This window comes from Polypterus senegalus, chromosome 8 (assembly GCF_016835505.1).
Source record: "Polypterus senegalus isolate Bchr_013 chromosome 8, ASM1683550v1, whole genome shotgun sequence".
In the NCBI taxonomy this organism is placed as follows: Eukaryota; Metazoa; Chordata; class Cladistia; order Polypteriformes; family Polypteridae; genus Polypterus; species Polypterus senegalus.
The window spans coordinates 41,644,669-41,661,264 of NC_053161.1; the positions used below are offsets into that span (position 1 = coordinate 41,644,669).

At 36.4% G+C, this 16,596-nt stretch overlaps 1 protein-coding gene and 1 long non-coding RNA gene across 3 annotated transcripts in view; one reads left to right on the forward strand and one right to left on the reverse strand.

The window, feature by feature from the left end:
* ccdc146 (coiled-coil domain containing 146) overlaps nt 1–16,596 on the forward strand; it is a 152,738-nt gene that overhangs the window by 124,186 nt on the left and 11,956 nt on the right. For both annotated transcript variants that reach the window (XM_039761027.1, XM_039761028.1), the window contains 2 exons: nt 9,234–9,362; nt 12,755–12,892. In XM_039761027.1, the coding sequence (XP_039616961.1) occupies nt 9,234–9,362; nt 12,755–12,892 (267 nt within the window). The remainder of the gene's footprint in view (nt 1–9,233; nt 9,363–12,754; nt 12,893–16,596) is intronic.
* Nucleotides 9–11,890, reverse strand: LOC120533916. The gene is made up of 3 exons (XR_005634649.1): nt 11,812–11,890; nt 8,465–8,580; nt 9–85 (listed from the first exon to the last, which is right to left on the reverse strand). It is a non-coding gene; the product is annotated as an uncharacterized LOC120533916 (long non-coding RNA).

Below are 16,596 nucleotides of genomic sequence, written 5' to 3' on the forward strand. Positions count from 1 at the left end.
GGGTTGATGATGTCTGTGTGTCATTTGCTGTAAAGATGCTGTAGCTTGTCTTTGAAACCTTTCAACATATAAAAATTGCTTGAACCTTAAGAAAATCAGAGCACATTGTTTGGAATATTATCAGTCTGTCTTTCTTTATTTATTTTATATCATTATTCAGTATTAATAGCATTCATCATCAGGTTCTTCAAAAGCGTCTTCATACAATTAAAGCACATAACTCTTACTTTAGTAACAGCGTGAAAAAAATGAAGTAATCTTTATTGGTACTATGCACTATGCATATATCATAGTTACTGTTGCACGGATGTACATATGTATAAAAGCACAGGTAAAACAATTTACAGATATAAAAAAAATCCCTTTTAATTCTAGCGGTCTTGACATCCCAATGGTATTGCCAAATATAAGTTATCGACAATCATGCAATATTTTTGTTTTGACTGTTCCTCTCATTACTAGAAAGAAGTTAAAAACAATCTAGATTATTTATAAGGACCAATTAATACATACCATAAATACCAAATTGAATAATCAGCTTAAAATAATAATTTCAGAAAACATTACCTTTGAACTCACCTGCAAACGTCTAATACGTGTTTATGGATTGTTCTGTGGACTCAATACTCTTTGTTTCCTACAAAATGTTCCTAACCTTTAATCATCTGGATCCTAGAGGTTATATAAAAAGTTTATGACCAGTTCTTTCATATTTACTTTAATTGTCTGTCATGTAGCAGTGATCATGTGCTTGCTGTGTGTCTGTGTTCTATTACAAGTTTTCACCAGACTTATCCTGCACCAAACTATTAATAACAAACTGTAAAGCAGCAGAGCCAAACATGAAAAAGCAAGGCTCTCAAGACTTATAAACAGTTCTTCAGAGGAAAAATACATTTGTGGACAGTCCACTTCATTGGACCAATGCCATATAGTATGATACTACAAGCCGTTTTCACTGTCATCCTCATAAAAACTGTCAAAAACAATTCTGATGCCTTTTACAATAGTTAAGACCTTGCAAATTCCAGAATGCTGCCATTCATTTTCAGTAACTGCTGTGAGATGCAGACAAGCAGTCACTAAAGTGGGCTAAGTTGGGCTCCAGCATCTCACTGGGAAAAGCTTACATGACAAATGAGCAGCAAAAACACCATATAATCAGAAGATTGCCATCCCTTAAACCATAGGAAGCTTGCATCCACATAGTTTTGTCTTTAGCTCCAGCAATAGAGAGAGAGTAATCTTGTAAGATGTTTAATACTGTTACTGTGAAAAGAAAACCACACGACAAATACAGCAGCTCTTTAAGATAGAAGAGCAAATGTCAATAACTTTCTAAACCATATACTCTGTAAAATCAAAACCAAAATGTGTTTGTATTAGGATAATAGGCATGAAGATGCAGACATGGCCTTCCAATAGCTAAACTGCAGCATTATTGTCCCTGTAATATTACAGTAAATGCTACCCGCTCAGATTTGAACTAAAGTGGAGCTGTATAACCTTCACCCTGAGACACTATGAGTTAGTAAAACTGTTTTTGCATCAGATGACAGGGCTTGCACTGACTATATTACTTGTTTTCTGTTTAAAGCAACACTTTTAGTCATCTTTCAAGTATTTGTAGCTTAAATATTTGTAACATAGCCAGAAAATTACAGCAGCCTCCCAAAAGTGTATCGTATACACTTTTCTTTTTTTATCGTATACCAATCAGTTCTCGTCTGCCTGTGCTGTTAAAGACTGTGTGTGTGAGTGTAGCCGAAGCTGCATGGCTATGAGACTCCTATGTTTAAAAGGAAGGCACTATATTAAGTGGCACTGTGCTCCTCAGATACTTAAGGTGCAGTTGTCTATCCAACATGTATGTTGCAAGCCACCACACACTTGTCACTGCATGCTTTTTGTGAATGGTCGCTGCAATCTATTCATCAGTGTGCATCATTACACCATTACAGAAAGAACATATACATTGACATCCTTCTGTACATTCATTATATTAGAGCTGAGATTCAAAATTATGATCCACTCTATTCCAAATGAAGTACAGCATGTACAACTGTATCTTTCACGGTTCCCGCATTTAAATCTTCGCTACTACAAAAAGTTTGCTGCAAATGACTGGCTACACTGCCTCTCCCATATTGGTGAATAGCAGTATTTTCAGCTAAAATACTTCCATTTACTAATATACAATAGTCATCTTGAAATTTATGCAGGGTGAAATCACTTTGGTAGAAACCACGTTCTAACAGTTTCTTCTTTAGGTCATTTGGAGAGTACCTTCCTAATTACAATTTCTTATCAGTTTACAGGCAGTTTTTAGACATCTGACCTTGCAAAACAAACCAGCAAACTTCCATGCGTGTTTCTGAAAATTGATTTATTTTGTTTTATAATTGTGTCTTTCATTTTTATATTCTTTAATATGTAAAGCACTTTGAGCTACTGTTTGTATGAAAATGTGCTATATAAATAAATGTTGTTGTTGTTGTTGTTGAAACCTCTTTTGAGGTGTTTACACCCGAGTCTGTAATAATGGTCTCATCTGCATTAACACTGCCATCGCTTACTTGACTGTTGTATAGTGTTGTTATGTGATTAACCAGCCATTTTGCAGCTTTGTTCAAGCAAAACTATGTTTTATTTTTTCCTTTTTCTCTCATTTTTTTAAAGCATTAAAAAAGCCAATGTTTTGATTTTGATTACCCTTAGTTCTAAAAAAAAAACAAGAAAAAAAAAATGAATGACTTCACCAAGAGTCATACAGCAAGCCACAAAGCAGGTCTGCTGCTCCATGGGAGGCTGGTCAAAGGAATGCAGCTTTCTTTCTTTCTTGTAAATTAACTTAAAAACCACAAAAAGCCATCTGTTTTTTTAGAATTGTCCCTTCAGCATTAAGTATTAATATAAAAATGGTGTCAATTAAAAAGTAAGTGAAATAATTTATAATAGATCAAGAAAAAAATCTTGTAAATACCTGCATATACAAATGCCACACTCAGGTTCTCCTCCGAACAGTAGGCCACACTTACCAATACGATTAACAGAAATGCAGAACATAAGGAGACAGGACTTTAATTTACTTAGTTACATGGAATGTGTAGGATTTTGCAACACCCATGTTAGACTTTTGCTAGTTTAGCCTGAGAATAGAACACAATAAATGAAAATCACGGTATTGAGAAAACCATGAAGCCAAGATTGAGTTTATTAAGTACTACTATGACATATTTATTTGAGCAGAATATATTAAAAAAAATCATTTAGATCTTATATTTCATATACTTTATATTTCAATGTAATTTATTTTAAAGTGATATATGAGCATAACACACTTTAAAAAATATAGTCATTTAAGTCAGTCAGTCATTATCCAACCCGCTATATCCTAACACAGGGTCATGGGGGTCTGCTGGAGCCAATGCCAGCCAACGCAGGGTGCAAGGCAGGAAACAAACCCCAGGCAGGGCGCCAACCCACCGCAGGGCACACACACACACCAAGCACACACTAGGGACAACTTAGGATCGGCAATGCACCTAACCTGCATGTCTTTGGACTGTTGGAGGAAACCGGAGTACCCAAAGGAAACCCACGCAGACACGGGGAGAACATGCAAACTCTACGCAAGGAGGACCCGGGAAACGAACCCGGGTCTCCTAACTGCGAGGCAGCAGGGGCTACCCACTGCGCCACCGTGCCACCCAAAAAAAAAATATAATAAAGTTATTTTTTTACAGCAGTTATTACACTTATATTTCTTAATTTGACTGATGTCTGTATCCAAATTGACTTACAACATATGAGGTACAATTGGTTACATTTCTTTCCCAATTGGGGCACAGGCAGGTGAAGTGATTTGCTCATGGTCACACAGTGTCAGTGCCAGGATTTGAACCTACAACCTCAGAGTTTGAAGTCCAAAGCCTTAACCACTGAACCACACTGCCTGCCATATTAGCAGCATCTGGTATGTACAGGGCCAAAAGAAAGGTGCCAGCTGTTTTCTTAATAGGCTAAAATGAACTCTGTAGACTGAACAGTAAAAGAGTTTACATTAATTTATCAACCTATTAATAGTTTTAATGATCAAGCGGGTTTGAAGATATGTCCAATTGCCTTGGTCGAGTTAATACAAAAAAGGGAGAAAGAAAACAAAACATATGGATATACAGCCGAACCAATAGTTTGCCTTTGACCTTTGATTGGCCCAGCAAGAACAGGCATTCTAACTCCCTTTAAAAACATAATGAGTTAATGCAGTGTACATAAAGGTTTAGGTTTCCAAGAGTCAAAACATATGAAGGGAGAGAGTTTTAGCATGCATTGAATATAGTAAAAATTCTTGTAGTGATTTACATTTTAAATAAACCATATTTTTTTCAGCATGCCTGTAAACAATAAACTGAACTAAGGCCAACTGTTTTCTTTTTAACATTCTCCAGATGTACATAACTACCATGAATTTGTTGTTTTTTTCAGTTTACAAATAGACCCTAAAACATTGATTTTTGCATGTTCAGAACATTTGGTGATATTTAAACATTCATAAATTATTTTCTTCAACGAAAAGAGACAAGTCTTAAGAGTCTCTTTACCGCATTTGTGTGCTCCAAACTTTTATAGCTTTCTGATAAACAGCAGCACTGGTCATTAACTCAGAGTTAGTTTATATTGTATTAAAATATAAACTTTTACCCATAGAAAACCTGACATGCAAGGGGATCACACAGTAAACCAGTGATGGGATTCTAGCCTTTAACCATGTGATTTGTAGTGCAGCTGTAACACCTACTGCCATATCAAACTGCTTTTTAATATAATAATATTTCTTCAAAATAATGAAACTGAACAGTAACAGGTCAGGTCAGGTCAGGTTAGGGAGCATGCACTGGTACAGCATGTTGCCACACCCACCACACGACGAAACAGCTAGGGATCCCAGTAGGCAACTCCCCAGGCAGACAATAGGTCCAGTCCCACCCTCTAGAAATTACCCTTTATCTGCCACAACCAGGTGTTACGTGGGCATCCCCTTGGCCTGATCCAGCCACTCGGGTCCTCAACAATGAGGATCTTACGAGCCGGATCATCCTCTGGGAAACGCACCACATGGTCGTAGTGCCTTAACTGACGCTCCCTCACAATGCAGGTAATGTGCCTCATTTGGGACTCCATGAGCAACCACTCATTCGACACAAAGTCAAACCAGCGGTATTCAAGAATTCTCCAAAGAGACACAGTACCAAAGGAGTCCAGTCTTCATCTCAGGTCACTGGATAGCGTCCATGTCTCGCATCCATATAGCAAGACAGGAAGCACCAGGACTCTAAAGACTTGGACCTTTGTCCTTTTGCAAAGATATAACAGCAATGTTACATAAAAATGTGAAAAAAAATAAAATGTGCAAACTAGCATAGCTAAAATTCAGTCTTTTCAAAATTCTTTTCTGATATAACTTGATGGATAAAGTGATCAGCTTTTGTTTCAGTCATCTTGACTTTAAAATCATAGAAAGTGGATTATATTTCATTTCAACACTGACATTTCTAAACAGATCACATTTGTTAAATGACCTTTTGTCATAATTTCCACAGCCTCTCGTCTGCAAATTTGGAAACACAGCTGAATCAGTGTCCCAGAAGACATGCTGGAGCTCATACAGCTCTGGAGGGGAGTAAAGCAAGATTTGCAAATTGGTGAACTTCTTTGAACTTGCAGCTCACGAGTTTACAACTTTCACTTGCAGAGTATTAGCTGCTACATTTGTTTTACTTTAACGTGTTGCCATGCAACAAACTTGTCCTGCTTCCCACTGCACTGACATTTTCAGATGAGGCTTGTGTTTTCATTTCATTTAGGCTATGCTGTATATTGTTATTGTAACTGTTTAAGAAATAAAACTGACAGTAGTAAAGTAGACACATACAAAACAGCAGCTTCACTGAATTGAACTTTTGGAGTCTCTCTGAGCTGAAAGGACCAAAGGACCAGAGCCTGATTCTCAGGCCTGTTTCTGTCTATATGTTCTCCCTATGTCTGCTTGGGTTGTACTGGGTAATTCTGTCTCATTCTAAATCAAACAAAATACCTAGAACTATGGCATTGACTGTGTATGTGTGTCTGAATGACAAACTATCACCACATGCAGGTCTGGTTTCTGCTCAATGCTGCTGAGATTCTATCTCCGTAATGAATAAAGTGGTTTTAGAAAATGGATGGATGGGTCCTGCTCTAGAAATTTAAGAAACAATGTGCATTTTAGGAAAACATTATTATGCTTATAAAATGTGTTAGCTGAATGAGAGATACAAAGTATAATTCTGGCATAACAGATTTTCTATTTTTGGAATTCATTATTTTCATTCTTATTTTAATTTCAGAGCTTGTCAAACTTATTAAAAAAACAATATCTGATTTTGTTTTGCAAGTAGCCATGCAGAAAAGTGCCAAAGACCTTCACTAATTTATTTTGTTTTCTTTTTTTCTATTGTCCTTAGTACTAGGGTGTTGTACCGTGTTAGCCATTATGAATGTAGAGAAATGCCAAGCAAAATGACACCTTTTATTGGCTAACTAAACAAAGTCCTTCTTTGTTGGACAGTTATCTTATCTAAAGATCTTGACCATATGTTGTTCTTCTCTCTCTTGTTAAATTAATCTTAGCCTGAATGAACCTATTAATTTTTTACATTTAAGATTTTTCATTTAAAGATTTACCATTGTTGTTTCTTGTCCTAGTGTGTGGATATAAACACAGGGAACTTCAGTTTCTGTATTACATCTTGCCTGAAGAAGGGGCCAGAGTTGCCTCAGAAGCTTGTATATTGTAATCTTTTTAGTTAGCCAATAAAAGGTGTCATTTTGCTTGGCTTTTCTCTATTGTCCATAAATCTCTGTAGATGCCTGAATTGTTTACCTTAAATTTAAGTAAGAAGAATGTTTCAGAAATGTAGAAATAAATGACACTTGCCTGCACCAGCCACCTCTCCCACCCCTTAATGTTATCAGACAGTAGGCAGTTTGCAGTTCCACTGTCTACCTTTAGATGGTGCTGTATTTACCCCTACCCTTAACTGTATTCCTCAGATAAATGCTTCTTATCTGCAACAGGACATAGTAGTTAGTGATCAAAAAATGATTGTAATGTGACACAATCATCTCGAGTGGATCAGCATGCTAAGTAAATCATAAAACTATAAATAAATAAATCTAAACCATTGGCTAAAACAATCAAGCCTCTTACCTACTGTTTTGCAAAATGCTTTTCTTTAAGAAGTGGAATTTTGCTGTCATAGAGACTTTTAAAAAGGCAAGGACATTCATTGTCTGGTGTTTACATAGGCCTGATACACTCTTCATGTCTCTGTTGTTGGGTGTCCTCTGTCAGTGACAGGGACTGATGGGACATTCTGACTTCTAGTAAAATGGTTTGTTAGAGAGTGATGGCAAAATATGGATGCTTTGTTTATATTTGCATAATGTAACAAGATTCATCTGTGAATCATGCTGTCATCAGGCTTGCTTGCTAATGCATATTTACAGGTCTGTAAAGATGCAAAATTGTCTTGAACCTTATGTTTTACAGTAGTTATTCCACCTTTGTTACTTAAGTGCACTGCACAAGTATGTTATCTGATGAAGCCACAAAGACTACCAAATGTGAGGAAACCTGTTATTAATGAAACAGTGCCGCTTTCAGACCATCCCACATTCATCTTTCTGCCTATCTAACAACAGCCTTGTACGAAAAACACTAAGGAATTTTATGATCAACCTGAGAGTGCTTTTCTGCTGCTAGACACTTTTAGCCTATAGGGAAAGGCAACATCATGCATAAACAGTAGTTTTTGATGGAAGGTAGTATTATTTACTGAACATGGTACAGGAAAGTAGTGATGTGTAGCATGTTGATTAGCACTTGTAAGTAAGAATTTCACTGTACTCTGTACATATGAAAGTAATGTCCTTATAACCCTATGAATACATTCTAATCACTTTACAACACCAGGAAGTTGCAAAGTCATACAAATGTGCCTGATTTGTTTTGCAAACATAGTACTAAGTAAGAAGTTGACAAAAGAAAAGCAAATGAATTGCATCTTTTGTCACTATGGTGATAAATTTATATTCTTTTCTGGAAAAAGGGCCAGTCAGAACTGGTGATACTTTTATATTACAAGACCCCTGCCATAGCCACCTCCTCACCCAGTTCTTATTCTTTACTGTTGTCCACAACTGGTTGTGCATTTTTCTAGTATTTGGATGAAATGCAATTCTAAAACTATAGATTCATAGTCACTGTGATCATATTGCTAAAAATACACCCAAACTGTTAGACGATGAAGTGTATTTTTGAAAACTTGTTTAAGAGATAAATCAAGTACATTGCTACTCATTAATATCCAAGCCTTTTCTGTCTAGAGTGCAGATGTTTGCAAGTCAATTAGATTCTTACCATGTGTAATTTGCGGAGTTACTAGGTTTCACAGTTCTTTCTTCTTGTTTTGTAAGTACACACATTTTAATTGACATTGAGGCTGCTGGATCCGATGGTTTCACCAAGTTCTGTGCCTAAAAAAGAATAAACAAATCTCAATATTGGTCATCTCTATGTGTGGGAATGCAATTAAAGTTGTGGACTGATGAGAGTGCATGCTTAAAGCTAGCTCTTGAGGAGCAAACATTGAAAACATGAAGCAAAAATAAGGTGTAAAATAAGGCACACATTGAAAAAAATCTAATCAATTTCAGACAACTGAATAAAATAATAAACAGTCCAACTATTCCAAATAGAAGAGTTGATTCTTATTATTTCAGATGTCTATTTTTTCTTTAAGATACGGCCCTCTGTGTTATGTGGTCAAGATTCATAATGTTGTGATGAGAGATCTTCATCTAGATAAGACAAACAGAAACACTAATCAAATAATATAATACACCAAACAGTGGAAAGTATACTAGGCTGTTTGAAATGCAAATAAATAAATGACCAGAGCAAAAAAAGGAGGATTGAAAGAAGTGGAGATTTGGCAGGTATCATATTGCATAGTAAAAATAAAAACTGCTTATGCTACCCAGTTTAATTTTCTTTACTTGTCAAACAGAAACAGTAATTCTGTTTTCTTATTGTGAAAAAAAAACATTTCAGAACAGTATTTGCTTTTGTGGTTCCCTTTTTTAAACACCAAATTTCAGCCTTTTTGCTTCTCATTATTCTTTCACAGTTGTCCCAGTGTCAAGACAGAACATTAGAGCTGGAAAAGACATTGGAGGATCCCAGTAAAGAGAGCCGAACCAGAATCCTTGAGGGAAAAGATATGTCACCTCCACAGCTCACCAAGAAAATTGAAGAGGTAACGTATCTTGAAAAATGGACAGGTGTGGTGTATAAACTTGAACCATGTTAGACAACTTAAATCCATTGATAGCACTGAAACAAAGTTCTGCTTTCCATTGGTTCCTGTGTCTTAAAGAATGCAGGGTATCACAGTACATAGACTTTTTTTTACAGCTCTATATTTTTATTAGAGAATTGTAATAGTTTATTGATATTCTCAAATATTTGGATTTCTCTGCATAAAGCTTTTTTAAGCGGAATATTTCTAACACCTTAAGGTGCAAGTGCTTTGTTTTATATAAATTGCCATCTTGCTGGCAAATGACAAAAGTCACTTGATCAAATGACAACTATAGGCATCAATTAAGCAGTGTCAGAAAGCCAAAACCATTTTTCTAAAATGTCCCACTTGGTCTGAGGCTGCTGTTATAAAATTCTAGAGTAAGCCACAAATCACATGGAGCAGCTGTAGACCTCGAGTTCCATTGTAAAAAATGTATAAAAGAACATGTGTCATCAATATTTCTATAGGCAGACTACACTTTGTATCTAATGGCAGTTTTGTGATAATTCAATCAGTTTTCAATCTGATATAAAACAAAACACATTGATTTAAGTTGACCCATTATACATAGCTTCAAACATATACAAATACACGTGTTGTATTCATCAGTAGTCTTGCTTTAGAAATGGAGAGTAGACTGGCAGCATTAAGTTTCAGAAACCAACCCTGAATAGAATGCCAATCCAAGGCACACACACACACGGCCATATTAGAGTTCCTAATTGATTCAACAAGTATATCACTGAGAAACGCTACATAGGTACAGTAAATATGTATGATCTTCACACACACACACACGCAAATTTATTAGGGCAAAACAAAATCTAAGGGTACTGGAGTGGTAATACAACAGGCATATTTACTGTGCCACCCCAATAGTCAAATATGCATCATTAGAGGTTTAAAAGAAGAAAACATGGTGGTATATGTTTAGTGACCGATTGGTGCTTTGCTACTGTGTTTATTTGCTCTCCTAACATAGCACATGAAATGATGTATTTTAATTGAACTGTAACCAAAACTTGTAGACAAATAGACCTCCTTGAAAGGAGTAGATTCATTTCCATACACAGATGATTTTTTCAGTTTCTGTGGAAGAATTAGTTCACAAGGGGATGAATGCTAGCGTACGCCAAGAACTAAAGAGCCCTGCCCTGATCTCCGGTGGTGTGTGTGATCATTTCAGAAAACAACCGCAAGTTCCAACAGTTATTAAAAAAAAAGAGTTGTGAGCAGGCCAGAAGGCAAAATACATTTTCATTTAATTCCTGTTCTTTGGAAAAACAAAAACCAAAAAACATGAATTTTTCTCATTTATGCAGTTATGTGTGATCCAAGTTTTCTGTAAACAGCAAACTACTTGGCTAGTAATTTAAAAAAAAAACATTTGTCTAACATTGCAGCACTCAAACATGAACGGTAATTTATGCATGGCAGAGCTTAACCTAATGACTTTTCTAAAGTGCATATTTGGTAGGGGTAATTTATGTCTTTAGTGCACAGCATTCAATTTTAAATGGGAGACGCAATACATTAATATATTTAGAAAGATACACTTCTGATATTGAAGAAATTATTAACACTAGATAGGATCAGCAATGGTCTGTTTACCCTGTAGAAAATATCTTTTAGCAACATTTTTATTTATCAGACACCTTTTTTCAAGGCAACTCACAAAGTAAGTTATAATACATACAAGAATGAAAGTGCAAACATCAAAGCAACAGAGAACAAGATAAAATAGCAAGCACAAGGGAGTACAACTACTACATAATTAAACTAGCAACTAGACTAAGACAAAAATCTGTATCCTAAATACTTTGTCATTACAACAACAGCTACTCTGTTTGAGAAAATCTAAGCAAATCAAAAGACTTAATGAAGAATGTCTTTTCAAATGATTCCTAAACATAACTAAATTGTGTGCTGAATAAATAGGTAGAGGGAGATCATTCCACAGCTTTGGAGTAAGAACGGAGAAGCATCGTCCAGTCTTGGCACATCGGGGAAATGGAGGGATGATCAACAGGCAGGCTGAGGCAGAGCAGAGACTTCTTGAGGAGTCATAAAGAAAGAACAAACAGTTATAAAGCACAGTGTCAAAATACACGGTGCTTTTGTAATGTACAGTATATGTGGCTGAGTAAGAAGAGAAGGTGTTAAGAAGAAACTATTACTGGACAGTAAAGATTTTGCTTCCTGAACAGTTTTGGCTGTATCGTATGGGTTTAAAGGATCACCTTTAAATTTTATGAGTATAAATTGTGAAAAGAGAACACATATTTAATAAATAAATGGTGGGGAGTCAGCTGAACACTCCATTTAATACTGCAGGATCTACAAGTAACAGGCACACAAGGGTGCAAATGAGAACAGTGAAGTTAGTAAATGAAGAGAGTACCTAGTTGTAAGGTCAGTCTCCCAGTCCTGAATGAACAGCCACTTCTGGTTGACATGATCCTTTTATCTGCTGGTTTCAGAAGGGGTGGGACTTGGTGGAGGATGTGGAAGTGACTCTTCTGGTCTAGAAGCCTCAGGACTGTGGATAGAGAGGTAAATTGCATTAACGTTGGTGCCCTCTCCTGGCTCGTGGTGGGATTGCTTACCTTTCTTGAGCCCTGATGATTACTCTGAAGGGATCATGCATGACAACATATACTGTACTGTACAGTACAACAACTACAATTGGAAGACCAGTGGTGATATAAAAGTAGTGGTACTGCTACTTGGAATGTGAGACAGCCATGGTAAAGAGTTACATTAAAAAGAACTGGCTACTTCATAAGTATTTAGTTCTAGTGAAGTGAACTGATGATTTTGATATTTAAAACAGGTATTTCCAGGAGTAAACGATACCAAGATTAAAGAAGTTATTTTTGTTAGCCATTAAATCAGGCACGTCCTCAATGACGAGCAGTTTGAAGATCAGTTAGTGGGGTCAGAGGAAATCGAATGCAAGACATTCATCGATGATGTTGAAAATTCTGTTGACATCTACAAAGCACCAAATTACTTGAGGTCATGCTGCATGCTGGGTATCCCATAACTTTCTTTCATACATAATTAAACAAGTTGTTAATTTTGTGCTATCTGTTCACTCATAGCCTTTTTCATCTAGCATTAGATTTTACACAAAAATGTGCTTATATCCACTTGAAAAATATGCAATAAGGCTGAAAATCAGTCAAGAGTCAAACATATTTTATAGCACTAGTAAGGAATGTCTTATTCTATTGGACAATATATAAAAGGGCATCAAGACAGTCTTGAAAAATATTTACGCATGGTAAGCAGCTTAATTTCTACAAGTTGTTCACAAAAGCCTGCAATTTGATTATTTGTAGCTTGAAATGCGTCTGGCAGAAAAGGAGGAAAAATTACTAGAAAAAGATCTGATTTATGAGCAAGTGACCAGGTTATCCCAGCGCATCCGTCTCAAATCAGAAAATGGCAAGGAAGATACACTATTCTTGGCAAAGAAGGTAAGGAAACACTTTTCAAGTTCAAGTCCTAAAGAAAATTATTAAATATATGCATTACATTATGCATACATTGTATTGTACATTGTATATAATGTAAAGAATGACAGAAAAATGTGTAGGATATGATCTTTTTCAAAACATTTTCCCATAAGAACATAATTGGGTTGGCGGTTAGCTAAATTGTCTCTGGCTAGTTTCTCATCCTGATACTTTTTTACAAGTGACAAGTCATTTGCTTCAAATAGGACTTTATGGTTTATTTCAGACTGCAGTGACCCATTGTATGTAAAGAAGTGCTTCCTGAGCGATCAAACAAAAAGAATTCACAAAATCTAATGCATGGAACACATGCACTATTGGAACTTTTAGAGATTCGCTTATTGACGAAATATCTGCACCATTTGTAAAACTGATTTAAATATGATCTTTCACCAAAACGTGAAATGTACATAATCCGGTTAGAATTTGAGGTAAGACTTTACATAGAAAGTATTGGTGAGTTTGTGGGGCTGAAAGGCCTGTTCTCATCAAGATTGTTCTGAAGTTCTAATAATGAATAGAAATCAGTGCTCGATTAAAAAAAAAATCAGTCATCATTTTGCATGAATCATGGTGTATATGAAGAGTTCCCAAAGTGGTCAATATCAACCCCCTGGGGTCGATTTGAACTTTGTAGGGGTTAATAGTTTCAATAAAAAAATTTGGGGGTCGACGACAGCAAAAATAGACCCCTTTACTACTGCTATTTGTTTCTTACTTCAAAATATCTATGACTAGCAGAATACCCGCGCTTCGCAGCGGACAAGTAGTGTGTTAAAGAAGGTACGAAAAAGAAAAGGAAACATTTTAAAAATAATATAACATGATTGTCAAAGTAATTGTTTTGTGTATTTGGCGGCAGCGTCACAAAGTTTTTTTCGTCTAGCTGCATCAGAAAATGTACCACGACGTCTGACACGCCTCCTTTTACTGTTTTCTCACAGCTTGGATTGCTGCTGTCATATATATACACACACACACACACATATACATACATACATACATACATATATATATATATATATATATATATATATATATATATATACACACATATATATACACATACATATCTTCATATCTACATATCTACATATATATATATATACATACCTATCTACATCATATATACACACACATACATACATACATACACACACACAAATTATATATATGTGTGTATGTATATGTATACGTATGTATGTGTGTGTGTGTGTGTATATATATATATATATATATATATATATATATATATATATATATATATATACACATACATGCATATATATACACATACATATACTTGTGTGTATAGCTTTTATATATGTGTGTGTATAGCTTTGGTCACTGAGTGCAAGGGAGAAATAATAAAATATAGTCTATAAGTTATTAAACAGTAAAACATTAACGTTTTAAGAAGTACAGGTACATTGAGCACTACTGGAGTGGTTTGGGTAAACTACATTTTAAAGACTGTGTAACACAACAGGTAAGTAACTAACAGCAGCTAAAATGTATATGGATCATCTCTCGGTAGTAGATCCCTTTTGAAAGGCGCTAAACGACGGCTGTGGTATAGAAATTACATTTTCTATGTGAACGCTCAAATTTGTGCCTGTGGTAATGTGCCTTACCGGCAATTAAAGAAAATTATTTTGTGTCCTCTGCAGTGTTAAGAGAGAAAGGCTTTGGTTTGGGATAAAAGGAAAAAAGGTGTAAAGAAAGGAAAGTTGCCTTTTTCTTTTATATAGTATAGAGAGATGTGTTCGCTGACGTTATGATCGCCTTTTGAGGACAGTCGCGGTGGGTCTTGTGTAGACTGGTGAGACGTCCCCGCCATTAATCGGCTGTGATGGCACTGTCAGTCCTCTACTCGTGTGCGTGTCTTCATAATCCGAGCTGAGGACCTCGTAATCGTATAGATGCAAAAGAAAGTGTGAATCGCCTTAATATTATTTTGCCGTGGTGTAGAAAAGGGGTCCCGTGTTTGCACTTGTCTGGGCTATAGCGCAGGGGAGGATGAAAAAATTAAAAGTGCTCACTTTGACTTAAGGCAGAAGCGCAGTCAGCGTCTCAAAGGCCAGCACAGCTATGCACGCTGGCTGCTCGACTTTGCAGGGCAGGAGACCACAGTTTTTGCAGACACGTTCATGATATCAAAAGTCTCAGCGCTCTTTGGAGGTCATTCATATATATATATATCAAAATACCCGCCCTACAGCGAGAAGTAGTGTGTTAAAGAAGTAATGAAAAGAAAAGGAAACATTTTAATAATAACGTAACATGATTGACATTGTCATGAGTGTTGCTGTCATATATATGCCTGCCTAAATAAGTCACCCTCGCTTTGCTCTTACTTTATTTACCGTTCATTTAATCATGGCTAATGGCGGAAAAATTATAAAATGGAAGGAGGATGGCTTTACCAAAACAATTATTGATGGCGAATCGATTATTCATAAAGCTTGAATTGGTGATCTGTTTTTCTGTGTTAACCTCATATTTTTCATACTTCTTCTCAAACTAAGGTGGTGCGAGGGTAAAATGAATCGGGATGCGCTGATCAATGTAATTGGTGTACCAGGAAATCATGCATTGACAAAAGCTCCCTTTGCTTGTAATGCAAAGTGTGATTAAATGCATTATTTTTAACGCTTATGGAGCACATGCATCGAAGCTTCTCAGCTGTGCTTGTGCTAAGAAAAGGAAAGATTTTAAAAATAACGTAACACGATTGTCAATGTAACCTTTTGTAAGTAGTGCCTGGAGGATTCAGTGTGGAGAAACTCTATAGAGACAGCGTGTGTATTAACTTGTGGATTTTTCTGTGAGTATTTGGTGGCAGTTTGACGTGTTGCTTCGGAAGACGGCGTTAGCTGCAGAGCTCAGCTCAGAGCCAAATGAGATGAATGGGAGGGGAGATGATGACGTGACTCCCCACCGCCTTAACTGTCAATCCCCACAAACACAGTCTCTCGGAATTTGCATAAGCACACCCCTTCACCTACAATTTTAACTTAGTTATAAAGTGATCAAAACTCTCGTTTATATCCTGCGTCCTCTCATTAAACTTGTATCCCGCATTACCTGTGGGCATGTGAAACGCCAGCGGTAGCCTGTCTATGAACTTAATTTAAAGTTTAGGTTTACACCTTGCTTTCTTTCCGAGGTAGCAGCACTCATGAATATGGTAGTATATGTCACTCGCTCGCTTCTTATTGTTTCGCTGCCTTCTCAATTATATAATGCATGTTTTCTTAAGCGCTTTTTGGAGGTCTTCCTGGTTTTCTACGCACTGCGTTGACAGTCAGTTCACGTGATTACGTGAGAGGCGTGATGATGTCACATGAAACTCCGCCCCCCACGTCATTCCAGCTCAACTCCATTACAGTTAATGGAGGAAAATACCTTCCAGTTATGACCATTAGGCGTAGAATTTCGAAATGAAACCTGCCCAACTTTTGTAAGTAAGCTGTAAGGAATGAGCCTGCCAAATTTCAGCCTTCTACCTACATGGGAAGTTGGAGAATTAGTGATGAGTGAGTGAGTGAGTGAGTGAGTGAGTGAGGGCTTTGCCTTTTATTAGTATAGATTCCAACAGGTACCTAAATAAAAAGTAAAATAATGTAAAAAAACACTTTTTTGATGAAAACACATTACGTACC